This window comes from Cygnus atratus, chromosome Z (assembly GCF_013377495.2).
Source record: "Cygnus atratus isolate AKBS03 ecotype Queensland, Australia chromosome Z, CAtr_DNAZoo_HiC_assembly, whole genome shotgun sequence".
NCBI lineage: Eukaryota > Metazoa > Chordata > Aves > Anseriformes > Anatidae > Cygnus > Cygnus atratus.
This window is the reverse complement of record NC_066396.1, coordinates 83,331,663-83,359,171: the sequence shown is the minus strand read 5'-3', so window position 1 is coordinate 83,359,171 and position 27,509 is coordinate 83,331,663. Positions and strand designations below refer to the sequence as shown.

At 41.5% G+C, this 27,509-nt stretch overlaps 1 protein-coding gene across 1 annotated transcript; it reads right to left on the bottom strand.

The window, feature by feature from the left end:
* Window positions 1–1,934: 1,934 nt before the first annotated feature.
* RHOBTB3 (Rho related BTB domain containing 3) lies at window positions 1,935–27,509 on the bottom strand. The gene is made up of 12 exons (XM_035567635.1): window positions 27,273–27,509; window positions 18,488–18,680; window positions 16,397–16,399; window positions 16,065–16,213; window positions 14,420–14,531; window positions 13,249–13,614; window positions 10,262–10,374; window positions 9,034–9,145; window positions 7,646–7,819; window positions 6,299–6,465; window positions 4,882–4,978; window positions 1,935–2,050 (listed from the first exon to the last, which is right to left on the bottom strand). Exons 1-12 carry the CDS (start codon window positions 27,507–27,509, stop codon window positions 1,935–1,937), a joined length of 1,839 nt encoding a protein of 612 aa, XP_035423528.1.

Below are 27,509 nucleotides of genomic sequence, written 5' to 3'. Positions count from 1 at the left end.
ACATTTGTGACCAAGCATGTCTCAGCTACCCAGGAAAGCTATGGTTCAGCTGTGTGCTCATTTTTGCTCATGGCTTTATTGTCCAAGAAAATGTAAGTTCTACTCTTACCTATTAATCTATGCCTAGAATTTCTATTTTCTACTAAAATGATACCATAATTTTAGGGAGGAAAAAACTTCTTTAAACTTCAATTCAATACATACTACTTTTCTAATCATTTTTCTTTGCTATTTTCAGTTTTATTTAGTGATCTTGAAAAAGTGATTTAATGTTCTGCATTTCTAACTGCTTATATGCAACACGTCGATTGTTATATTTCATCTTTAAAGAACTTTAAGATCTCCAGTTGACAAGTTAAAAATAAAAATGATTTACCATTCTTATCTAATATAAAACTAACTTTAGAATTTTGAGCCTGCAGCAGCCAGCGGAGTCATAATTTCTCTCTCTTTTATTTTATTTTTTTGTCCCAGAATAGGACAAAAAAAAAAAAACCTCTGCAAAATATCACCAGAAAAAAAAATGATTCTAGGAATATAAAAAAACAATTTACCTATGAAATTTTATTGAAATATAAAAATAATCCATATAAGCAAAAAGATTCATCTCCAGTAATTTGCAGTTCCATCTTCCTCAGGTTTAGTTAATTTCCAAGTACTTTTGAGATAATCTGCTGTGAAAGTTAGAGAAACACTAAATATTTTTTTCAGTGTCCTTTTTTGGTCTTTCTGGGCTCAGAAAACACATAACAAAATTAAAGGCAGCTGGCAACCCAGAATTGAAATAAAAGTACAAGAAGACTGATAACGAAGAGTTTACCTCCTTGCTAAGATTTCACTTAGAGAAACTATCCTCTGACAGGTACCCTCAACATAAATGTTGTGTTAATTCTGTCATTAGTATTAATACATACATATAACTTAATGGCAAGAGAAATGAATAATTTTGGCCTCTGACCTGAAGAATATTTTTAAAGACTGTCTGCTATTGAAGGGTCATCCTATGCATAGCATTCAGGATTTACCTCCTATATCTGAGAAAGAATCCATGCATTCAGAAAATACAATCAGATTTCTATCATACATAGTAGCTTATGAACACACTGTGATAATCCCATTTTAAACTGACTCCCCACTGGAGAGGGTCAAGCTGAACATCGCATTACAACAGATGATGTTCCTCATAGGACCAGTGTACCTAGCTGTAGGCCACCTCCCTCCACCATCAGGACATCAATTTCAAACATTGATGCTATCAGCTACCACTGGGGACTTCTGACTATGAGACCCACTTTTCCCAAAAAAAGTCACTACTGCCAGTGAGTTTTCTCCCACAAAACATTTGAATGACTGTTGGCTCCCTGCCTATAAGAGTTCCACTGAAAAGAAAAACAAATCTGAAGCAGAAAATGAATGCTTACTAAAATATGAATTAAGCTTACCCTTTATTTTGCAAACCAATAAATGCTGCAGTAAATTTTTGTGTTTTGAGATATTTAAAGAATGTAAGAGTTGGCTTCCTAGCTTCCTTTCTCTGCTACTGTACTCTTATTGTATACAGACTTGGAAAAAAAGATTTTTTTTCAACAACTTTACAGCTGAAAATAACCATGAAAACCACTAAAAATAAACAATAAAGAACTTAAAAGGGGGAACAGATGTCAGTCATGACATGGCCTGGTTTAATTCCCATGAACGTGAAATCCTTATGCTTGAAATAATTATTCATGATACAGTTCTTACAGCTTTAAGGAAGAAGGTAGAATCATTTATTATCAAAGCAAATAACTTTAGTAAGTGCACTATAGTATTGCATACAATGTTCTAGGGAACATCAGTGTTTATTTTTTGCTGTTAATATGACTTTTATGCTCCATATAATCCCCACTCAGAGATTTCCCAGTCAAGCTGCACTTCGACTGTGTCCAGTCTCCTTACATTACTGCGCAATGACATTTCTGAGAGTGGATGTAATTCCTGTATTCGGCAAGTTGCTTCAGGTACATGTTGGATGGCCATCTGTGCATCTCTACAAAATTGCGCTCCTCCACTAAACAAAGCAATAAATGAATTAAATGTAATATACGTACACATATGAGTGTACAGGCTGCACCAAGTTTCTTAAAATTGGTTTAAAAACATCACGGATATAAATACAATATAAAAAGTAAAGTTGGAATGAATGACTGCATACATTTTGTCTAGATCTTAGTCTAGTACCCATGATACAAAACTTTGCACATGACATTCCATGTTAATAAGTCAGCAGTAAATATGTTACTTAATAAAATGGATACAACACTCATTCAGAGAGCAGAGAGATCATCCTAAAGATGGATACTCTTTATTCTTAGAAGACAAACTAAACTGCAAGAGCTTTTCCATACCATAACATTGCAAGAGAGGGTATTTCAATCCTTATGCCAATTGTTTATTTTGAGATTACAAAAAGCAAGGTAAAGAGGGCAACTAAGAATTTATCAAGATTTTTGTCTTTTATGCCATGTTTTCTGTCACTGACAATATAAAATCACATAACAGATACTAGTCACGTTGCTTAGGTGAATTTGCTTTGCCTTTGCAGAACAATGCCTTTTCACCCCTGAAGCCCACCCCTATAGCTCCTGGATTGCCCTGCAGCAGCAGCTGCCCAGCCAGGCAGGACAGAGACCCAAGCACAGCAGGTACCCGAAGAGCAGCAAGGCCAGGCAAGTTATGTTGGTAATGGGCAACGGGCAGCGCCTTTCATTTGTCTTCAGCAAAATGCAGAGCTGCTTTTGACGATTTCAAGGTTTCAGCTGTAGGAAAGCAACTAGAAATCAGCTACTCCGCGGTCAATTGTTCTTGAAACCGGAGGTGATGCTACATTGTGATGTTCTGAACAATACAGGTCAACTACCAGTAACTGCTGCTTTCTGAGGAGTGAGCTCCCCACCAGAGCTGTACCTGTGAGAGCACTTGTGCCCTGGCAGGTCAGAACAAGACATTTTCACCCGATCCACCTGTATTTACTTTTGCACTTTTCTTTCTTTCCCCCACCTTGCCCAGTACAAGTTCAACGGAGCGGAGCGTGTCAATCCCTCAACAAATCATATGGTAGAGACTGGGAGGAAACAGAACAGCAAAGGGCAGACTACCAAACCTCAAAGAATACCAGTCTGGCACCCTTTTCCCTTGAGTGAATATGAGTGCTTTCCACCAGGGGCTCGCCCCAAAACTGGGTGTCCATCACTGCTGAGATTTCAGACACCTCGTCAAACAGCCAACAGCCGCATCGGCCCCGGGTGCTTCACGAGGGATGAGGGCACAGAGGACACTCCAGGTGATAGCACAGCAAACATCTGGTGTGGTAATATCGTACAGCTTATCCCTGAGCTACTCGGGCACTGTCAGAGCATGTCCTGACCGTTAGCAGAAGTCTCCTAAGTTTCACTTGCACAAGTCTCACAGCAGGCTTGTACACAGACTGACATCCACCTGTGTAACTGCAGATGCAGGCAGAAGCACACTTACAACTTCCCACAGCAGAAAAACATCACTTAATAAACAAATTTCTTAGAAATTCTGCATCCATACAGGTAAAGTAAGATATCTCCTGCTGACATTGACAGTGAGAAGCAGCATCAGACCTTAAAGCTTTAGCATAGCTATCCGGAGCTCAGCCTCTTGACGGAGCTCTTGCAGCACTAAGAAATAATTTATGGTGAGTGTGAAGAGACCTGCTGTGCTCAAGGAAAGTGGACTACCTCAGGGGCTGCCTGTGAAAGCCTGAGTCTCAGACGGTGTCCTGAATGCGGTGGTAGCACCCTTCCAGACAGGAGGAGAAGCTCAGGAAGGCTGAAGCCCCGCAGCAAGGGAGGTTCAGACATGCACACTCTGCCACCCCAACCAGCAGGAAGGAGAGCAAACCAAGCCTGCTGAGGATGAACCCCCAGGTGGATGACACCCACCAGCACAGGTGTCCTGCTCCCAGACATGATCCATCTCTGCCTGCACAAAATGGGTCTTTCGAAGGTGGGCGGATGGCCCGATGGAGGACAAAGTCCACGTTCAAACAAAGCAGTGAGGACCCAGCCCTCCTTCCTTTGTTCATAACAATCACAAGTCATCTGTCATCACACATACAGATACAAGCCATACAAATGAGGAAATAAGACTTTTAAACAATTTAGGGCCAAAGAGAGCTTCAGTGCACTAAGAAGAATTCCCTTCTGAAGACACTAACCCCCTACAAACAGCCTGAATATGATCCCCAGGCCTAAGAGCTGCACCTGCCAAGACCACCTTCACCTGAGTGACAAACAGTCCCATAGGCAACAGAGAAAACTTTCTGGAATTACATGTCAGGAAACAAATATAGTCAGGGTTGCAAAATTAATCTCAATTCCCTGGAAGAACCTGGATTTAATTACTTGAAAGGATGTTAGTTAGCTACTTGATTTCAAAAGATCTGCTGGAGAGTACGACAGGAGTCCTATTTTCCACCGACAAAAATCCCCACCCTTAAACAGCAGGTACTGGAAGTGACTCATTACAAACCAAACAAACTTACAGGCATAAGCGTGTGCAAGGGCTGAGATGTGATGACCACATTGCCCTCGTCAGTTCAGCTCTGGGTAGGACCAGCTGTGCTAATCATCAGCACAGGGATCAAAGACAAGGGTGTGGGGTGCTGGCTGTGCTGCCCTCCATGTGCCTCGTGCTTGTTCCACACCAGGGTGGTGAACCAAAAGGGTCCCACAGGCTTCAGATTGCTCTAGATTATACAGCTAGAGAAGTCCTAATCTTCCTATGCAGAAGTAGCATTCTTCAACATCACACTTCTAATCTAAAAAGAACGGAAAAACATTTATTTTTTTCAAAATAATTGTTAAGGGCTACCTGAAAGATCTTGAAATTCAGGCTTTTGACTGAAGATGAGGTAGTTAGTGGCGATAAAATGAAGAAGCCAAGTTGAAAGGCAATTGGAATTGTGAAACTGCAAGAAGAAAGGAGATACAAGCAACGCTTTTAATACTACCAGGTCTAAAAGTATAGGAGAAAAACAACCACACCTTCCATGCCAAAATATATGAGATTGCCACTGTCAACATAGCAGCATATTAGATGAATTTTTTACAGGAGGAGATAAAAGAGTCACTTGCAGAAATACTTAAACAGATGTTGACCCTTGAATGAATGATAAATCTGCCCTCTTCAAGCTGTGTGACCTAATCCATGGGTCTTTTGGTCATGAATCTTGAAACTTTTGGCTTCTGCATATTAGCAGAACTTCAGAAAAAGTCATAAAGGAGCATCCTCTGCCTCCTCTGTGCCTCAGTGAGTGGGGTACTCTCATAGCTCCTGTGGCTGGAGCCCCCTGGGGGACAGAAGTAAATCTGGATGTGTGAGAAGTTCACCATCCGTCCTGGTTGCAGCTGGGTCGATTTTGAAACAGCAGCAAAGCCCACTAGCATAACATGCAGAGCTGAAAATCCAGTGAGACATTTCAGGTGCTGACAGTGAAGGAAATGCCATGGAAATCCCTACTAGTTTTCTGAAATATTGGCACAAAAGGAGAATAACTTTTAAAAAACAATTTTTAAAAAATGCAGTTGAGAAGATGTATTATTAATAACACGTACATCATTACATGCATTCACAAAGACAGAAAGCCTGTAAGTATATAAACTGGTGTCCTATCTCCTGTGGCAACTCAGAAACAGGAGGAGGGCAGCTATGTCGCTTCTTTTACTAATCGTAACATTTCAGAATTGAGTTCACCTTTAAAGAAAAAAATGTTTCATTACTGTAAATCAACAGGCTGCTTCTTTATGTACCTCCCAATATATAATAAATGTAATTTGCCTTATTCTCTTTTTATGATCATGGCATTTTGCTCTCTCTTCTTTCTCCATAAAATCCTTCTTTGGATTTTGTCACAGAGATTTTCTGTGACAGTTAGATATAATACAATTTTCTTTTTGACTAAAAAAGGAGGTACTGCATCTTCAGTTGCCTTAAACACACCTTTTTGGCAGGAATAACAATAAAGCTGAATTACTGCAGTGTGTCATTGATGAAGAAAATTGCACAAAATATGATATGACTGTACTTTCTGCAATAAAAGGTTGATGAAGGCCTTATTTGAGCCACCCTTGTGCCACTAAAAATCTTTAAGCACCAGATTATATCAATGCTTATCCTTGAAAGTGAAATTATTAAGATCTTAAAAATCATAAGTTAGGATTAAAAAAAAAAAAATCCACTCTAACTATGGTGACCATATACATTCTTCTTTAATTTATAAAATTCATACCTTAGCTTTTTTGAGCAAGCTAACAATACTGAGACTTGTCGTCGCCAGTTCTCTACTAGGCATGCTCTGAAGCTGTGTGATAATGTACAGCTCACAGATATGCTGGAGTCTCATTACTTGGTACATCTCTGCACAGATCAAGAGGGACATAGCTTGGAGAATACTAGCTGAAAAACAACAGAATGTCAGTTACAAGTACTATACTTTTTTGAGAAGATGCTCAAAGCTGCTTTTCACAGAATGATCTTTCAAACATTTAATGCTGAACACAAAATCAAGATGCTGTTACCTTTTATCTTTCTTTATTATTATTATTATTATGTTTTCTATATCACTTTCTTTTTCCTGATAAACTATTTAATTACCAAAAAAAAAGTAGTTAGTAAATTTTTAGAAGGCAAGTGTAATAAACTGTAATCAGTATCCCATATCTTGAAGATGCTAAGTCAAATGCTACTGATCTCTTTAAATTGAATGATGAACAATAACAGGATTTAGCTTTCTAACTTCTCTTTTGAAAAAGAACATCTGTAATACTTGTAAGAGTAAATACAATGAAAAGGCCAAAGAAGGGAGCTTTTGAAGGGAGCTTTTTTTTTTTTTTAAATGTGATATAGAGGTTAAATATTTAAACCAATGGACAGTGAAATATTAGAAGGATTGAGAAGAGAAAAGTAAAAAAAATAACAACAAAGTAGAATTATTTAAGAACAACAAAAAAACAAAATTAAGTATAACACCATAATTCATTCTATGAAAGGAAGATTATCTGTATATAAATCACATTTCATTTTTGCGACTGCTTTTTTTCTCATTAAAAAAGACAAAAGATAAGAAGCAAAGAATATTTTAGTTCTTTTTTTCTTGACAAACACTCCAATGTACATGTACATTAGGAGGGCTTTATACACAAATAAGATAGTGTATATACATAAGGTATTCTTGCAGTTTAATTTTAGTTACATTAAGCTTAGCAAAATGTAAGCCAACCAAAATGACAATTTTGAAATAAAACGCTGAAGTAAGATTCAAAGCAATACTCCTTAGATGCAGAAAGAAAATGGCAAATGCTGTAGTGGACCAGAAATAAAATTTTACTTTTAGTCTTGCTATATAAGCATAAAACTACTACAGCATTTTATTAGTGATAATCACTCTATTTGCATATTGATTTTACTTGAATAAGATGGATTTCTTTTTTTTAGTGCAAGATATTAACAATTTTTCTTTCTTGAGAAATTGTAGAGAAAAATACTGGCATTTTCTGACTAAATAAATGCTGCTACATTGCTCCCTATCCCTTCATTCTCAGTGTGGAAAAATATGTGTATTTTTAAATATTCTTACCTGGACAGCAGGAGTCGGTATAGAGATATTCTAGAAAGGAGAGGAAAGTGTCTTTGGAAACCCCATACACTGGAACCAGAATACTATTTGCTTCTAGATAATTACCATTAAACATAGCTGCCATTACCTCACAGCGAGCTACCAGAACTGCTCTGTGTGCTGGTACAGTTGCACCTGCAGGACGCAAGAGAAAAATTGATGATGAATTTATATACACAGTAAGATCTTAATGTTAAAGCTTACATTATCTTGGAATGCTTACACGTCACTTAGCATGATTAAAAGCAATTTTAGAGTGTTTAAAATTAACAATAGCCAATAGATAAGTAATACTGAACAGATACGCACGTGCATGCAGTTGTAGATTTGGGTACTGATTAAGAGGTTCAATCACACTATGAGTTTTTACACAAACATAATGGGCTCCCATGGTGCCAAAGCATGTTTGTAAGCTAGAAAACTTAGAGCAACTTTCAGTATTCAAGGATTAGTTTCAGAATAAAAATCTGTGTGCCTGAAAAAGACTAGAGCCCTCGTTTCCCTTAGTAATTACTAAATTGTAATAAAATTATCGTGGTTGATGAATTAGGAAAAAAATTGTGGAAGATTCAGCAACCATTAAAAATAGGTCCACATTTTGTTAGTGGATAAGTATGTGTTTTTTTTAAATACAGGTTGACTCATTTGCTGGTAACTTTTGTTCTGTGTAATACACAGTGGCGGTATGGTCTCACCAGCTTCCCACAGGGCCTCTCTCACGAATGGGATACTGAGCTGAATTGTTTGTGTCGTTAAACTCAACATGAGGATTTTGTTCTCATTTTCAAAGATTTTTTTGTTTTTACTGCATATTAAACAGAACATCTAGAAAGAATCTGCTTGTCCACGCGTGCTTATTTTTGAGGGATTAATGTTTCATATTTGGCTCAGAGACTTAAAGCTAAAATAATTAAACAATTGTCTAACCCTAAAAGGCCATTTCTGTATGAAGGGTGGGTGTGGACAAATTGCGAAAATCATTAGCATTTAAAAACAATCTCATTCTTATTCTCACAAAAGTATGCAACTTTTTTTTTTATTCTTTTTTGTTTTTAAGGGTGAAGGCATTTCATTTCCAGAACAAGTCATGAATGCTACTCCAGAATATTGTGCATCTGAGTACATTGTTCACAGACAAAAGGAGAGCTGGCTGAGCATGGACACTGCCCTAAAGCATCCATACAGACAAGCTGAGCAAAAAACTGCTTTCCACCATGACAGGAAAGTGTATACATTTACTTAGTTCTGACTTCCATGCGGATGCACTGGAAAATACAGTCACCTCCCCTTTCCATTATTCTTTCAGGGAGGATAATTGCTGGAGACGCGGTGGAGCAGAGGTGCTGTACCTTGTATTGTGAAGATGACATCCGCCAGGACAGGCGTATTAAAGAACAGCCTGAGAGAAGTATTGTACAACTGTTTTATCTGGTGAGAGCTGCCATCCCTCAAATTGTTTAGCTGCAAAATAAACTATTAATAAAAATCTGACAAGTATAGCTGGCCACAGAATAAATGACTACAAGACATGATTTATGGGGGGAGACTAAGCAGCAGCCTGTCGCTCTCAGCATTATGTTTTCCTGCTAATCCCACCCAATGGCATCCCCTGCATCTGCAACTCCGCAAACCTCCATATCTTTCCAGTCCCTGTTCCAATTCATTTCTAGCCCTCATGCTTTTGAAGAAACGTGAAATAGAAGTAGCCTGACATCATGATGAAAGCCCCAAACGAAAACAAACAAACAACCCTCCCCCCAACAAATAAACAAACAAACAAAAAACAGCAGCTCAGGCTTATTACATTAAAAGCTTTCCAGACTTTTAAAATCCAACCCTACTTAGCTAGTTTAGCTGTGGACATGTGTGACTGGCAAGCTACGACTGAGAAATCAGAAGCTTAAAACACTAGGTAACTTTTTGATCTGTACATTATGCTATCTCAAGATGGTGCAAGATGATTTCCCATTTACACATCACAGAAATATTTTATGCAAGTGCTGTAGTATCAGGGAATCTATAAGCACTACGTGTAAATGGCTGTTAAAACTAATTCTATACTGTAAATTTTTATTGACACAAGTAATGTGACATAGATAACATTTTACTGTGAAGCCAATTACTGAATTACATACATTAAGCAATAGACAGATTTCCACATCACATCATTTATAAGGGAAATCAACTCTCCCAATCTCGTCCAGAAGCATAACTTTTGGCACATTTTCAGGAGAGCAAAGCTTTCCTGGGCAGCCTCTATTACATGAGAATTAGGAACACAATCATATTGTTAGACAACGTGTGAAGCTGTAAATATGAGTAATCCTGTTATGAGACCTGCTTATGTGCTTTCTACTGATTACATTCATCCAGCACAGTACATCAGCATCTCTGTCTTTCTAAACACAGAGATAAATAGGTAAACGTATATGAAAAACCTACTGACAAAACAGTAAAAGAAAACATAAGCTAAAACAAATATAGAACAAAGCTGACTATGAAATCTTGTCTATAGAAGAATTTTCTAAGAACGTAAGTAACTAATACTACCAGTTACCCCAAGAGGGTTAGGTGTACCTTCCCTGGAGTTTTCAGGATACATTTAACTTTCTCAAGCACATGTTCAGTTTTTTCAGAATCCTTCAACTTCTTTTTTATATCCTCTTCTAGTCGTTCCCACTGGCAAGCACCTGTCACAAAACCAGGCAAAGTTGGCTTATAAATAGTTAAGGCCCAGGACTCATCAGGCAGAGAAAAGTTGTTATCAATACCAAACACATCCTGCAGAAATTATATTTTTGGCCAAGATGTGCTCAGAAATTGGAAGACGTGGTTCTGCTACAATCAAGCTTTCATGGTAAGCTGGAGATGGCTTTTACAACGATGCGACCAGGCACAGACAGCATGGGTTAGGCAGCACTCTTGCTTTCAGAATGAATTTCTGTGATTCCCCTCAGCTCAACCATTATGTATTGAAAGTACATATTCGGAAAAAAATATGGAATGCTTCGCTATTTATTAGGATTCTATAGCGTCTGATGAACCAGCGTCACTGTTTGCATTGGTTTGTAGGTGTCTGAACCAGAAAAGCTCCATGCCCAGTTATGCTCTGAATACCGGTAACTGAAAACAGAGCGAGGTTTGCAGTGGAACTTCTTTCTTTCTTGTTTTCAGAGTCAAAACCACAATACGCTCTTAAGTCTCTCAATAGTTTTCTTTCAAAAACTAAAACTGTTGGACAGAGATAAAAAAAGCGTTTCTTGTGATGACCTGTGAAGGCTCATAGTTAGTTGGCTTAGGCACAGATTCTGGCCCCAACTGTCAAAAATTTCTTTATGGTAAAGAAATAATATACATTATTGCCAAATTGTAAATGCAGATCAGGTGACAGTAGCCAGATTGGAAAAAACAAAACAAAACAACAACAACAAAAAAAACAACACAAAACCACACTTTATCCTCAAACACTTTCCTGGGGTAAGCCTCAAAGACAAGAGGCACTTTTTGGGTATCTCCCATCTGTGATCCACAGGGCCCTGCAGCAGGGAAGGTCCAGAGACAGAAAAAAGCTCAGGATAAAGAACAGGTCAGCACTGCCCTCACAGCACTCTGCTTCACCGAAGGTGGAAAGAGCACTCAGAAGCTGAAAGGGCGTCGAGCATCTGCAGCTCTAACAGCTCCTGCATAAGGACAGTAAGTGCCTGTAATCTTGTGAGCATGATGCCATGGTCCTAACGGGCTGAAATGATGACACTGTCTCATGGCCTGATCTCTTCTCAGCCTATGCCTTAAAAGTCTTCAGAAGTCATTGCCATTGCCCAAATGTACCGAACTGTGCAAAGACTTAAGGCAATTCCCTTCAGGTTGTGAGCTGTGACGTCGAGCAGAGTTTCACCCACCTCGGTCCAAAGCTGCTCACCCCTTTGGTTCCCATAAACAAAAATAAAAAAATACACAGACATCAGCAAATGCTAATGGTAAATTAACAACTCAAACAGATAAAGACACTGTACTTATCTTTCATGTGTTGAAATTCCAAGTATTATCCTCTACTCATGCCACCAATCAATAAAATAATGAATCTATTCACACCAAAAAACAACTGCATCTGTTCTCCATGCTCAACACTCTGTTTGAAAGCACTAATGGGGAGATTTTCCAGGTTGAAAGCTGAATGAGCCTCCCTTGTATCTTTGTAAGCCTGTACTCATGTCTCAGTCACTGAGGAAAAATCCTTTCCATGTGTTAAGCAGGTATGGATCTACATACATCGACTAAGCTTCCTTATACATAGACACAGACACAGACACAGATTTCTAGGTTGGAAGAGACCTCAAGATCATCGAGTCCAACCTCCGACCTAACACTAAGTACTCCACTAAACCATATCGCTAAGCTCTACATCTAAACGTCTTTTAAAGACCTCCAGGGATGGTGACTCCACCACCTCCCTGGGCAGCACATTCCAATGCCTAACAACCCTTTCGGTAAAGAAGTTCTTCCTAACATCCAACCTAAAACTCCCCTGTCGCAACTTTCGCCCATTCCCCCTCGTCCTGTCACCAGGCACGTGGGAGAACAGACCAACCCCCACCTCACTACAGCTTCCTTTAAGGTAACTGTAGAGAGCGATAAGGTCGCCCCTGAGCCTCCTCTTCTCCGGGCTGAACAAGCCCAGCTCCCTCAGCCGCTCCTCGTAAGACTTGTTCTCCAGACCCCTCACCAGCTTGGTCGCCCTTCTGAAGTAGAGTTCTAACAGAACTCTAGAGTTCTAACAATATAATTATTTAGGTCTTTTTTATTACCATTAACATCAGAATGCATCACTAAAAAGCCTGCTAACTCTTTCCACAGATAAAAAAATCTATATTCTTATGTACTGACAGCTTGCAGAATATTTTATAAAGGATAACAGGTACCTCTGGAAAAAAAAAAGAAAAAAAGAAAAAAAAAGAAAAAAAAAGAATTCTCTTTCATCTGACTATTCCTAAGCAATATTTTTAAAGATAAAAAAATATTAGTTCCATTTTAATAAATAGCTAGGGTTAATTTTGTTTAGATGAGATCACTGCCTTGATTTCATTAGCAGCAAAGCATATGCAATATACAGAAGTTCTCTGCACCAAAACCAGACGCCACTACTTTCTTTTGAACAGCACCATATCCAGAAGAGAAAGAGCATGTAAGATTTACTTCTGTAACACTGCATTCTCTTCAATGTGTTTGGAGCATGCGGACATTTAAAGTACTTTCAAAGGCTGAACCCTGCAGCTGTCATGAGTTCTATATTTTGTTGGCAAAGCTTTGAAACATCACTGATCTTAGCTTATGGCTGTAGATAAGTAAAATATCATGCTGAATAGATCTGGAGTGACAGACAATTTAATTTTTAATGGAAATATGCGGAGGGCTTCTCTCCCACAGGCGTTGCTCCTCGGAGCCAAGCAGGTGTAGCGATGTGGCACAGAGCGTGCACACCAAACGCAGCCTAAGGATGGCCCTTGCTTTAGCGCACGTGCTCCCAAGCAAGACGTGTGCTGCGGCAAAAATAGGCAGCCAGGTACCTGAGTAGATGAAGTGCAGGATGTCCAACAGACAGGAGCAGAAGACAGAGTCCTTAACAATCACCCTGGCTGGGGGGCTGGGTTCTGTGGCGCCGCAAGGAACCAGCAGCCTGGCCCCAGTGTCTACCGCAAAGAGGCTCTGTGCTGTCCGCACGATGGAGGAGTCGTGGATGTCCGCAGGGCTCTTCACGTTGAAGAGCAGCATGAAGACCTGGCTCACGGAGCACAGGATGACCTTGTGAGCCTCCATCACCTTGCTGAAGTCTTCTGAGTAAAAGGCCACGTCCGCACACTGGCAGCAGAACAGCAAGTTGTGCATGTCAGAGTCATAATGCGAGGCCTCGCCTTTTAAGATCGGCAATTTTTCTGCAAAAGTTAAGGAGCTGGTCTGTAAAATTGAAGCAGTTATTAACTGTAGAACACTTATTTTCCCAGAAATCTGATCAAATCAAGGACAGCTTTTGGAAAAAAAAAAAAAGATAATATTTGATGCTGTTTGCATACGCCTAGTGAAATACTCCTAAAATGGAAATATTTAGTAGACCTTGTTTAGCAAAGCATGTCTCTACCAACTTACAAAACCTTTTAAGGCACTTACGACTGAAATAAATCTTGGCTGTGAGTCCCAAAGCTACAGGATCCGAGTGCATTTTCTAGTACATGCAAGACAAGACAGCTACATATTTAGAAGCAAAATCTTTTCAATAATCCTTTCTCTGGATATGTGCATCCAATGCTTGGAAATCACATGCAGGAGGAACTCAAGTATTTTTCCTTGTTTTATTTAAGGCAAATAGAAATATTACTTGTTGATATTGTAGAACAATAAAGCATTATGTAATGACTTCCTTTTATAATTTGTATGTTAATCTTTTACATAAATCTTTTATTAGTTTGTACACCGGCCTTTTTTCATCAAGTGCACCAGAAAATGACTCTTATTATTTGTGTCTGAAATAAATTAGAAGCCCATTGCTTTGTTACATGTTGCTACACAATTAGTGGTAGTTTAATTAGTATAGGGAGAAGAGACAATGCAACCACAGCATCATAACCAGTATAGCTGATGACTGATAGCATCGTTCAGAACAATTATGACAAAGCATTAATTGCATAAAGAACACCACACACATAGCAGACAATACAGCAGAGACCAGACATCAGCGAGCACCTGGCTGTTCAAGCTGAGGGGGTTGCACTCGATGGCACTTCTGGGTCTTTTTTCTTTTCTTCATTTTTTCAGATGACTTCTGATTCAAACTTTGGATCATAAAATATTCCAGCTAAAATATGAAATGCAATTTAACAAATCCTATTAATTTAAGAACAATCTAGCCATGAAACTAAGGACAATGAGTGGACCTGACATGCTGGACTGAAGTTACTGCCATTAGGAAGGGCCACCCAGGTTATCACAGTCCTGGCACTTCCTTATCAGGAGAAGATACCAAAGGTGGTTGAAATCAGCATAATTTAAAAGACTATTTATTCACATGGTGATGGTTATTTCTCTTGTGTTTCAACTTCTCAAAAATGACAGGCACAAAGATATTCAGTTTATCATCTTTACTAGATGCTAATTACACAATTACAGAGAAGAATAAGACTCAGTGTCTAATGATCAGGTGCTAGTGATGGAAACAACAAACCCTATACGAGCTCTTCAGCTTACAATGCTATAGTGCCTTCTGGAGAAGCCATGTTAAAATATGACCTGTGTGAGCACAGTGTTTTACTACAAGAGACAGCAAGCATGCTCACTGCAATAAAAATGTACCTCAGGTGAAATGATCCATTTAAAAAGAGCAAAGAGGCATAAACGGTGGTATGGTTCTAGGTAATGGATGTGTTAAACACTTTTAGCACCCAATGCATTCCAGTAGCATGCACAGTGCTTTATGAAAACTAGAAGAATATTCTGCTTGGATGAGATGTGAGGATTCCTTGGTTTTAGTTGGGAATGAATGGATCCAATAAAAACTGGCTAACTTGTGCCAGATATTTCAAGTTGCTATCAAATCCCATGGAAGCACACTGCATTTATACGTCAGGGACAACTGTCAAACCATGTGAAATTACTGGGCTAAAGGAACTACATTTTTTTCTTCAAATCCAAATGCTACCAGGGAAGTAAATAAAAGGTTCAAAAAAAACCTGAGCTTAAAATGTCTCATAAGGTTGAAAATTAAATGCAAATGTGAAACCATTTTATGGAGAAGTCTGAAAGACTGTGGTTTGAAACTGTTCTGTGGACCTCCCTGCATTCAGGAGAGAGGAAAAATAAAATGCTAATTAAAGGTGAAATATTTTTAACAAGCTTTTGAGCTTCTGCCTTGTTTGACTTTACTGCAACTGACCCCAGGTTCTGCTCAGGATTACTGACAGTGCCATGACTGTTTGCTGAGAGACCACAAGAATATGCTAAAAAATCTGTCACTTTAGCAATCTTATTGTCCTCATTTTATGAGCACTGCAACAGAGGGATTGAGCAATTACAGTAAAACTTAAAAAAGAGATGAGAACATGACAGAATAACAGTTGGAAGGGACCTGTGGAGGTCACCCGCTCAAACCACCAGCTCCAAGCAGGTCTCCTCTTTCAAACCCACACATCTGGTTGTCAAAGGTGCCTTGTCGAGCTGGGGTCTATCACACTCGAGCAGGAAAAAAGCACCAGAAGGGTATGGGGAGTCCCTGCAGCATGCACCACGGCTTCCCTCGTTTCTCCAGGAGGCAGTTACAGCTGGCCCGTCAGGCCCATTAGGCCTATCAGGCCCACACCACGCCACGCTGGGAGCCCTGCGGCCCCTCACTTACCACACCCCCAAAATACTTCTGGATATAGAAGTCGTTAAGAGTGTGCAGCTCAAGGTAAGTAGCTCCGAACTCCTTAGCAAGCTGGAGCCCCTCGGAGGTGGTAACACAGCTCCCACGGTCCGAGGTGCATAGCGGGCAGGTACAGGGCACTGCGGAGAAAACAGGGGTGCGTGTAAGGCATTTTGGTCCAACCACCTGGACTACTCGTCTCCCTAAACAGTTGTAAGGATGTTCTGCTCAGAAAATAAAAAACAGTCAAACACAGCAATTTTCTGGTAAGAAATCTGTAATCACAGTGACATGAACAATTTCTTGCAGTCCGTTCAAAATACCAGCTACTATGCAAAACTCAGTTTATCCTACACTAGCATTACTTTAAATACCATTTGGATTCTATTTAAATTCAATTCAAGGCAGAAAAGTTGAGCAGGACTTTCAGGACGCTGGTTTGGGGTTGGCACGTGCTGTGCCAGCCTGCAGGCCTCACCACGGGTTGCTGCCACCCTCCAGCCTGTCGCACTGCGGCCTCTCGGTGCACTCCAGACACGGAAAGGAAAAATTTCCACCAACAGTCCTGGCTGCTATGAGCACACACATACAGTAGAGTATGATTTATTTTCAGGTTTTACATAAATCTTTATGCCAAAGTAGCTATTTTTGAAGATTGTGCTGTTTAACTGATAAAAATCTGTTAGCCACCCGCGCTCAACTTTGTTTAACTCCAGCAAGAACTGCCTGCAAAAACACGCTCCCAGATACGCCGCACATGCTCTACACTTGTTCCCACTGCTCTGTCCCATGGGCAACGTGTGTTAACATCGCCGTTTTTATTTCTGTTGGCAGCAGCACTTGCTACTACAAAGGATTAAAATCTTAGTAATGAGTATGAGCAAGCCACTGGGCCTGCGCATACCTCCCCCAAACAAAGGGGCTCAGTGCGAGCCCCAGTGGCCAGGTCGCGCCCCAGGCTGCGGCTGAGAGCCCTGGCCTCTCCCCTGGCCTCTCCCAAGGGGAGGCAGGCAGAGGGAGGCTGGGGAAGAACAACGCCAGCAGCGGGGTCTGGCCAGCAGTGCCGTGCTTCCGACAGCAAGCGCAGGGAAGGGAAAGAAACGGGGAAGCCCAGCATTAGTTCAACGGGACCTTACCTCTAGAACGGCAGATTTATTGCTTTTTTGTAGATCACAGCTTAAAAGTATTTTATTGCTGTTAGTGACTTACTAAAGGAAATAAAACAAAACAAAACAAAATAAAACAAAATAAAATAAAACAAAATAAAATGGGAAAGAAGGGAAAGGGAAAGTAGGGAAAGATTTAACTCTTATAGAGTTCTTTAACAATCCCACCTCAATCGCTGAGTAAAATGGTACATAAATAGATGCTGGCAAAACTAAGCATTATGTCCACAGAAGATATAAATAAATATTAAGCAATATGACATATATTTCACAAAGTAAATTACTATAGATATGTTCATAAATCATATCCCTTACTCTTAGCCAGAGAGATGCTCATAAACATTGCTTTTAGTCAAACTCATAAAGTAAAACCAAGTCACAAGTTTGGTACTCATTGTCTTGGAAAGAAAACATGTAAGAAAATCAGACCCCATGACTAAGCAGACTGTATGAAAACCAGCAAAAGCACAATGCAAAACACCTGGAAATCGAGAATGAAGTTTGTGTGGTTATTCTGTCAGTATCTGTGCTATTTTTTTTCCACTTTACTTCAGGATATAAGCAGACAAAAGCTACCCATGTCTACCCAAACTGTAAACATCTCACCAGCGCTGCCCCAGTCTGCTGTGGGACACCGAGGTGTCAATCCACACCTGTGTGACTGTGGTTTCCTTAAGTGTGAAACAGCAGCACCTCCCTGCTAGCTACACATCCAGGGTACAGTCAGTGTGCTCTGCCCTTATTGTGGGCCTCCTGCTCAGCCAGTGTGGTACCAAAGGGCTGTGTCTCTGCTCCTCTGACAACACCCTAGAGGATGCAGAGGATTTTTCCACCACCTCAGCAGTGGCTGCAGGCTGATGTGCTGAGTTTTAATGCTGGAGATATGTGGTACCTGCAATAGGGCTAGAGAGAGCTCACAACTACAGAGCTCGTCTCGTACACTCAAATTTATCTCTCTTTAATCCTAAACACTAGATTTAATCCCCACCTCTGACGACTCCACAAGAAGAGTCATTGAAGAGGTCAAAGCAGGATAGGATGCCAGTTGTCGTTGGGGTTAATTAACCATAAGGGTTCTTGCCCACATGCCAGCCTACAGAACCACAATACATGAGCACATTACCATCATTCTGACAGATTAATTGTTCTGTTAGCAACCTGGAAAAACAATCAGCTTCTACTGAAATTACTACATGTCTAACTTCCAAGTGGCATTTTAACTATTGCTTCAGAAGATCGGATACTTACAGTTTTTTCTTGCACCAATAGCAGAAATTATTACTGGAATTGAACAGTGGTTTAATGCCTTTTTTATCATTGGGACATAACTGTCTTTTATTTCTTGAAACAAAGTCTTGTCGTTGACAGAGTATTTAATCACAATAATATCAGCTCCTCCAATAAGACTGCGAGAGGTGTACCAGTCGCTGTCAAATATATCCTAAACAGGAAAAAAAAAAAAAAAGTCAAGAATCTCTTGTCTATAAATGAAAAGATGAACTATTCAATATAATTTAATGCAAAAGCTACAGGAGTGCTTTTAACTGATAGTCTAATATCTCATTTGAAGACATGCAACAAAGACCAGAATTGATGCTCTGTAATTCTGTTGTTTGCAAAACAAGTTATTCAGATAGTATTTATCTAGGGATATAATTTGCATGAAGAAACATTACTGTTTAAAATACTTAACTTTCAGATGTTTCTATTAAGGAAATAAAAGAAACTTCAGTGGTAAAAATTTGTAGCAATTCATGTAAAACCATTAATTAAAATAATATTTTAGGTAGAGGGTTACACAGAACAATACTATGTACTTATGAACCTTTAGATACAGCTTTCATCATTTGAGTGTAATTTTTATCTGCTTCACAAAAGCTTCTGAGCAAAAACAAGTGCTGATGTCTTCAGTACAAGGACTTATGTTACATAACTAACCTTCCTTTTTCAATTTCTCATTCAATTTCTCAATACTCTGGGCTGTAAAAGTAAGATTTACACTCTAAAATTATTTTGTACCCAATTAAATCACAACTGTGCTGCATCTACACATAATATTAGTTATTACTCATATAGTCATTTGCATGGCATCTCCAATTTCAGAATTTCTGCTTTACCAAACAGTAGCTCAGAAATAGCAATGGCTTTTGCACAACTGCTCAATTGAAAACTCTTGACAGAAATCTGGAAATTTTCCAGAGAACTAAAAATCAATTTAAAAATCTAAAATAGTATGACCTTTCAGAACAGTACTATACAGCATGAAGCAAAACTAACAGAAAATCTGATCTTGAGAAAAAAAAAATGGAAACGAGCAATGATGAAATGCAGAAGACGTGGAAGAGAGGAGGAATGGACATAAAAGAAGAGACAAAAGAACAGGACTCAAAGTTTGGGTTGGGTGAGGGGAAATCAGTGGGATCACTCCAAGAGAATCATTGTTTCAAATCTGTGCTGAATGAGCTGCAGTACTCTTAAGTACAAGAGGTAGTATGAACTTGCTGGAAGTCTATCAATTGGCAAATATTTGCCTAGACTGTCAGCGCACATCCTACACAATTCAGAGCTTTTCTCTACACATAATTAAGCTGAGAAATAAACTCGAAGCTTAATAGACATTCCCATTAATTTCTTTAGTAGGTGTCCTTGTTCTGGAATAAGAGAACCATAGACAATTAACAAGTTATAAAGAATAGCTATAGTATAATGATTCACTGTGCTGACATGAGCTTTAAAAGTGTTGCTATTGGTGGATTTTTCTTAAATCAACTGTTAGAGATTGTTATAATCCCAGGCTAAGGAAAACTTTCACCATGGTTTAACAAAATTCTGCTCTATTCTATTCTATTCTGTTCCGTTCTGTTCCATTCTAAAATAACTTGGCTGTGCTAATCCAGCTTTGTATCAGCTTCAATCCTGATTCAGTTCACAGAATGGTTTGGGTTGGAAGGGACCTTAAAGCCCACCCAGTGCCACCCCCTGCCATGGGCAGGGACACCTCCCAGCAGCCCAGGCTGCCCCCAGCCCCATCCAGCCTGGCCTTGGGCACTGCCAGGGATGGGGCAGCCACAGCTCCTCTGGGCAGCCTGGGCCTGGGCCTCACTGCCCTCTGAGGGAAAAATTTCCTCCTTATAGCTAATTTAAATCTACCCTCTTTCAATTGATGATGGTTAGCTTCCTTACATGACTATTTCATAGTGTAGTCTCATCAAAGGGCTCAAACTATGTGTTTCAGCTTCTGTCTGCCTCCCGGTTCACAACGAATAGATACCTATTTCCCCTAGAAACTGCAGAGTGTTCTAGAACCTCTTGTTTGACATTTAACCCACGCCTTTTTCTCACAGGCTACTCCCAGGCACCCGCAAAACCTCGAACATCAGCCAAGCCAAACCAAAAACATTCAAATCAGTAGCCAGAACGCACTTGCTTCATAGTGAATACATAAAGTTTACATAGTAACACAAGTTTAGTACCTGCAGCAGTAAGACTACCAGGTACAGTGCTTCGAGACAGCCAGCTAGATGGGCATTCACAGCACCTCATCATCACACTGCCAGGAAAAAATCAAGAACATTCAAGGGGCAGCTCTAATACTTTTCAGCTGATGAAAATCTCAGCATAAACATTTTGGTAGGGTTGCATACGTTTACCACATGAAAGGTTTAATGAAAAATAAAATTCAATCCAAAATAAATACGTTTAGTTGTCGTATGAGAGAAGATGGAAAGCATGCCCATTGCTTTGCAATTTCCTTCTGTCTGCTTGTGTTCAAACTCAGCCCAGGTTTGCACATTTCTATCACTAAGATCTTGGGGATCAATAACACCACCGGCAACTACAGCAAGGGTGCACAATTATACAAAAACTCTGCAACAAGCGAATGCATTCATAATAAAAAATATTTGTGGAAACATCATACTGGATGTAATATGTAATATTTACATGTTTTCACATGTCTGTATATGGTTTGTACAGCTGCCTCCATTATAGAGCTAAACCTCCAATGCACTTTGACACCATTTCATGTCACACAGAAAGATTTTGGAAAGATTGAAGAGGTTTTGGTGAATATGAATTCAGCATGGCCCAAGGAAGAACCATCTCTAACCCTAGCACTTAACTGGGCATCAGCCCTGCCGGCAGCTCTGGACACAACACAATCTAACACACAGGGACACACTGCTCCAGCCTCAGCTCTCATCCCAGCTCTCCAAAGAGAGCATCATCCAGTAAAAGACCATCCTGGAACACCCTCCAAGACCTAACCCCAACTAGTGGCATCTCTAGGGCTCTTCCCATTGATGAGAATCTCATCAGTCCACTTTGTAGAAGACTTGTGTTTGACTGCAAACTTGTGCAGGTCACACAACAGTGGTGAAGAGGTCAGTATGGTACAGCAAGAAAATACATATGCTTTTCCTGTTGAAAATGATACTAAAAAGAAAAACGTTATTTTTGACATCAAAACAACAATGACAAGAAAGCTTAATCATTAGCTTATAGGTAATGCACTAGGTGCCCTTTTTGTACCCTGCCACATCTCCAGCTCTGCAGGTGTGTGGAAACCTGGTGAAACCCTTACTGAAAACAACTGCACGGGTGCATAAATACACGTCTTTGTTGAACTGCTAGGGAAAAAAGTCTTATGGGCTCTCAGAGCAGGCTGCAGCAGGTTCTTAGGTGTGCACAGCTGCATCTTGCAGCAGGTTTGTGGGAGTCTGCGGTTTCCTCCACTAACCCCTGCCACCACTGTGTGTCTCTGCTAATCCTAAAAAGGATTTTGGCAATGTTGACAGAGTTGTGGGGATGGAGTGCACCTTCCCAGGATGAGATCCTGTGTGGAGCATATCAAAGAAGCTAGAACAATGCTGGATGCACCAACCCAAAGCATCACAACAACCCATCTGTATTACCCTCCTGCAGTTTCCCTAAGCTCTCCCACACACCCAAAGTCCGTTCTTCAGGATGGATGTTACTTTTACAAACACAGAGCAAAAAGACATGTTCCCAGAGGTCTCGTGGCAATTATTTTCATTTTGCATCAAAGGTAGAGTAGACCATTCAGATTACTGCTCCCATGGTGGGAAAATTCTTCAAAAACATCTCTGACAAAATGTTGCTCTCCCAATACATCACTGAGACAGAGCATCTCTGGCGCCTTAGCCATGTTAAGCACTCCTTGATTATCGCTTTTAGGAAAGTTTTCCTACAGAAATGGCAGAAGAATTCACTCAGATGATGGACAACTGTTCAGATGCAGGAATGACCTCAATTCCAGGCTCCATCTATGACATTCGCATAGCAGCATCATGCTTCCTGCTCTTGGCACGGTCCACTTCCCAAGACAGCCACTGACAAAAGGAGTAAGTGCATAGCTAGTGTTATGATAATATGACCTTTTTAGTTATAATCATAGTTCTGTTGCTGTTCCTCTCAGGACTTCCAAGAAAAGAAGCTGTATTCTCCCCTTACCTGTCTCTGCTATGTACCTCTCTCATAAGGTACCCTTTCCACTAGTAAATCGTACTTGTCAAGCAGCAAAGTCAAAAACCAAGCCTTCATGGGAAACGAAGATGTGATTTTCCTACGGACCATCACATGGGCCCCTTAGAGGACAATAGCTGCTTTGTCAAAAAACAATGTATGAATGCCTTTAGGGAACCAGCAGCGCCCCCCTGCCCGCCGAGCCCAGCACCCTCCCTACTGCAGCACCAGCACCAGCAGGACCAAGCGCTCGGTGCTGGCGCAGGGCAGCCCAGCTCCCTCTGAGCACCCCAGCACGCGCTGGGTGCACCATGGCTGTCGGGAGGATCGCCCTGGGGCAGGATCTGTCCCAGGACTTGGTCCCCATAACCTCTGTGACGCGCCAGGACCACAGCCAGCAGGTGACTCTGCAGGTGTCAGCTGCACGGCTAGCGACAGACCCGAGCTCAGCGAAGTCACAAAGTTCACGAAGTTCACACCACAGCCTGGAATGCCACTGCTGCTTTCCACTCAGGGACTTCCAAAACAGCTTCAACTGATTGAGCCTATCCCTGTTCCCCACCAGCCCACCAAAAAAAAGAGAAAACACAAAGACTAGCATTGCTCTGTGTGGTTCTCTCACAAAATAATGCACGAATATTTGTAAAAAGCAAAAATAAAGACCACAGCAATGAAAAATAACTTACCAGTATACAATCACATATTATAAACTGACAACTAATTCAAGGAATTAGTATAGTTGGTGGAGTAAAACAAAAAAAAAAAAAGTGTCAGAAAAATGTGATTAGATTCATGGAAAGAGACTGTGGAAAAGCAGAAGTTCTTAAAAAAATATCACTGAAGACCTTTTCAAAACTGCAGTTGATATATTTGAGCACCATCGATCCCCACGAAGGTCTGCAGCTCAGCTGTAGGTCGGCAGACACAAAAAAAGCGCATCCTACTGCGCTTTTGATGATGCCCTGTGAGAGCATCATCAAGCACAAGGCACTCCTCAGCCTCCAGCTGCTCTTTTTTTGACATACTTGCTACTAGGAACATGATGTTGTCAGAGATCCTTCAGAAACTGGACAGACTATAAATATGGGGGAAACAACAAATTTCTGGAGGTATTGTTCCCTAGGAAAAAAAGCAACGACAGGTGGCTTATGGAGGGAAAAAAAAATAAAAAAGAGAGTAAGACCCCGGCCTAGGACTGAATCACTCTAATATCCATACAGCACTGCTCAAGGCGAGAGAGGAAAGTACAGCAGAGGTAACACAGCTAGGTGGTAGACTCACAGTGCCATTCGTCCTGCCATTTATTTTCCAACATCACAATTAAATGAATCAAAATATGAATTGCTGTTTCTATGCTATGCTTCATTCTGAAGTTGAAGATGTACTGGCCATCAGATATTACAGACTTGGTCTGCACTTTTTCTGCAGTTTTTACCTGTACACATGCAGAAGAACAACAAAATTCAGCATAAAGTGACTGAAGTTACAAAGTGCACACAAGCCAATAAAATGGCAACTCACTTCCCAGGACTGTCAAATCTGATACAGTCATAGCTTGCCAGATAAAGGAACCTTTTCTAGAGCAAACCTTAAACTTCTCTTGCAAATTACTCCTTTCAAGTCACTAGCTCCCATACTCAGTTGTAGGAAAAAAAAAAAAAAAAGTTAGAAAAAGTGTGACTTACTAGCTCAGTATGCTTTATGAGATCACAACTTGAGCATGCATTAGCAACCAAGTGCACATTGAAGTCACAAGGTGTAACTTGGATGTTAGCACACTTCTGTTTTCCCTGGTTCTTCATACCTCCTCTCATGTCAGGTCTGGTTTTTTTTTTGTCAAAGTGCGTTCCAGCCATGTGAACCACCAGGGAATTGGTCCTGTGTATCTGTCCCCTGCACGTGGCAGGTATCAGCATGCAGCTCCCCAAACACAGCGTGGGACACAGCAGGCCACAGTGATAAATACACAGGGTTTGCTGCATGAAGGTCGGTGTGGTTTCGGAAACAGCGGCACTTCGCTCCCAGATTTCAACAAGAATGCTCCACCGCTATCTCCAAAGCCCCGCGTCACCCGCCTGGCTGATGGACATCCTCCCCAGGGCCCACACCGCTCCCCTGCACCCTGCAGCTGCCACCAGCAGAGAGATCTCACAGCACTCGGCTGCTCCTCTTAAAGCTGGTAGTGATGACTCCATCCTCATCATTTCCAGAGCACAGCAACATCAAAGACCATAGTACCCAGCACAGGCAGTGAACACGCTTACAGCCCTGGTATAGAGCAAACACCTTGGGCTGGAAATGGCATTCCTCAGGATCTGTCTGTACCACTGGACAAATTGTTCGTATGGGCAGCATTGCCCAAAAACAGCTCGAACTTGCTCAGCAGTCTGGTGGCCACCTCCAGCCACCAAATACCAGGACCCCAGGGTAGCGTTGATGCCACTGCACAGAAGGATGCCACTGCAGCGGTGTTCATCATGCAGACCAGACTTTTCACATTTCTCCAGCCCATCACGGCAAAAGCACGTTGGGAGCTGCTGGAAAACCCTGACACAACCTGTTCAGAGAGACTTAGGGAATGCAGCAAGGTGTTGAGGGTTCAGCCAAACCCACCCGAGCGGCTGACCCCCTCCTGCAGACAGAAGACACTGGCCAGGACACGTGCACTAAGACAGCAAACACACCCTGTGCCATGATCTGTCTCACAACAGCGCCCACCCGTGCCATGGGACCCAGGTAAATTTGCCCCCATGGTGCCGGCACATCACGACAGCTGAAGGGAGGCGTGCACGGGGCGAAGAGCAGCCTGCCACCCTGCAGCAACCAGTGTGCTCACTTGCCAGGCTTATGTGCAGCGCTGGCTTGCTTTGATCGTGTGGGTTTGATCTAGATAAGATACAAACCGTAGCTGAAATGGAAGTTATGCTTAGATGAAACAATGCAAAGCCCACTACGCCACTGCCTCTAGGATTCAGTACCCTGCATGAAATATGAATCCTTTCCCGTGAGGAATATGATACATTAGCGACAACCACACTTGAGGCACCTCCAGTCATTGTTTTGAGCTGTAACGTGGTATTTCCCTGGGCTAGCAAAGAATAGTCCTGCAAGGACCACAACGACCTAACAAACCTCAAGAATGCAGCCTACCAACAACAGTCCTGTCCTGCTTCCTCCTAGCAAGCAGCCAGCTTCACTCTGAACAAAAAACCTTCCGAGGAGTCCAGTCCAACTCTCCGAGATGCCTTCTGCTGAGCAAAAAATGCTCATTGTTCCTCATTATTCCCAGTAATAGGCCCTCTGCCTCCTTTAGCTGAGAATGGGAACAACAAGAGGCCAATGCTAAAAAACATAATGCCATAGACAATAACAAGATAGTCTTTCAAGGCCAAAAGTTATAAGGGGTCCAGAAATGAAGAGTCTTGTTCTCTACAAGGTCAAATGGACATAAAACAACGTAAGAACATGAAAAATGCATCTCTAATCTAGGTCTGCACACTTTTCTCCTCCTACCATTCTCCAGCTATCGCTGCCTGCCTTCCAACCCCCCTTGCCAAGCTCCAGTCCTTTGAACCATCCTTTGAAGTCCTACAGCTTTAATTTACATTCAGTGGCTTCTACTCATTGCTGTGCGCCAATGAATTGAACAAAGTACACACGCAGATGAAATGCAGATTTAAAGATTTAAAAAAAAGTCAGACATCCCATTAAAAAAAAAAAAAAGGAAAAGCAGTGAGAAATAGAGAACAGAATGATAGCTAAATTGGATGATGAAGTCTAAAGATTACAGGCTCCTGATCATGTATTGCTGCACTGGTAGGATTAAAAAAAAAAAAAAAAAAAAAGCTTTCCATTACAGGGCTGCAAAAATCACTGTCAGGATAAAATTATTAAGTTCAAACCAATTACTGTCTCAGAGTTTTATTTTGTTAAAGCTTTTTTTTTTTTTTTGGAAGGCAGTCAGGTGTTATTAAATATGTCTTATTCTAAAGTGTCAGTGTCATTTCTTGCATAATCAAAAATAATTAACCTGCTCGTACTCCTAATTAAGTTATCCCACCCGTTAGCAAAAGTTCCAGCAACACGGTAGAGTGTCAGGACCCTCATTATTTACTTTCCGATATGAGAAATCACGTTAGGACGTGATAATCCATCACAGCAGAAGTAAAAGGACTTTATACAGCGCGTTTAGCCAGAGGACAGATAACAGAACCTGTCATTTCTCGGAGCCGGACGACTGATTGCCTTTCAGCCTCACAGAGAAAAAAAATTCTCTGCGGGGCTGCTGCATTGTTTCTGACATTTTGAGATTTGCTTTCGGGTATTCTGCGCTACGCCTTGCGTCACAGCGCCAGCACAAGTGCTCCCGTTTGTCTTTCATCGGCCGGGACACCCATGCAGACCGCAGCACGGCATCGCCTTCCCGGGGAGACCCGCGGGCAGAGCGGAGACCTCCCCGGCGGGACGCCCCGCGGGATGCCGCGCGCTTCAGGGCGACGACACCCGAAGGTGGGGGGGGGGGGGGGGGGGGGGGGGGGGGGGGCCGTACCCATCGCGGACACTCGTGGACCTCCAGCGGCACGCCGCCCAGGATGCGCGCCCGGAGCCGGCTGGGCGCGGGGCTGCCCAGCTCGGCCACCAGGCCGCTGCCCCGCAGGTAGCTCCGCACCAGCCCCGGCTGCCCCGCGCTGCCCGCCGCCGCCTCCCGCTCCGTGCCCAGCGCCACGATGCTCACCGACCTGCAACGGCACCGCGCGTCCACACCTGCGCCGACATCGCCCGGCAT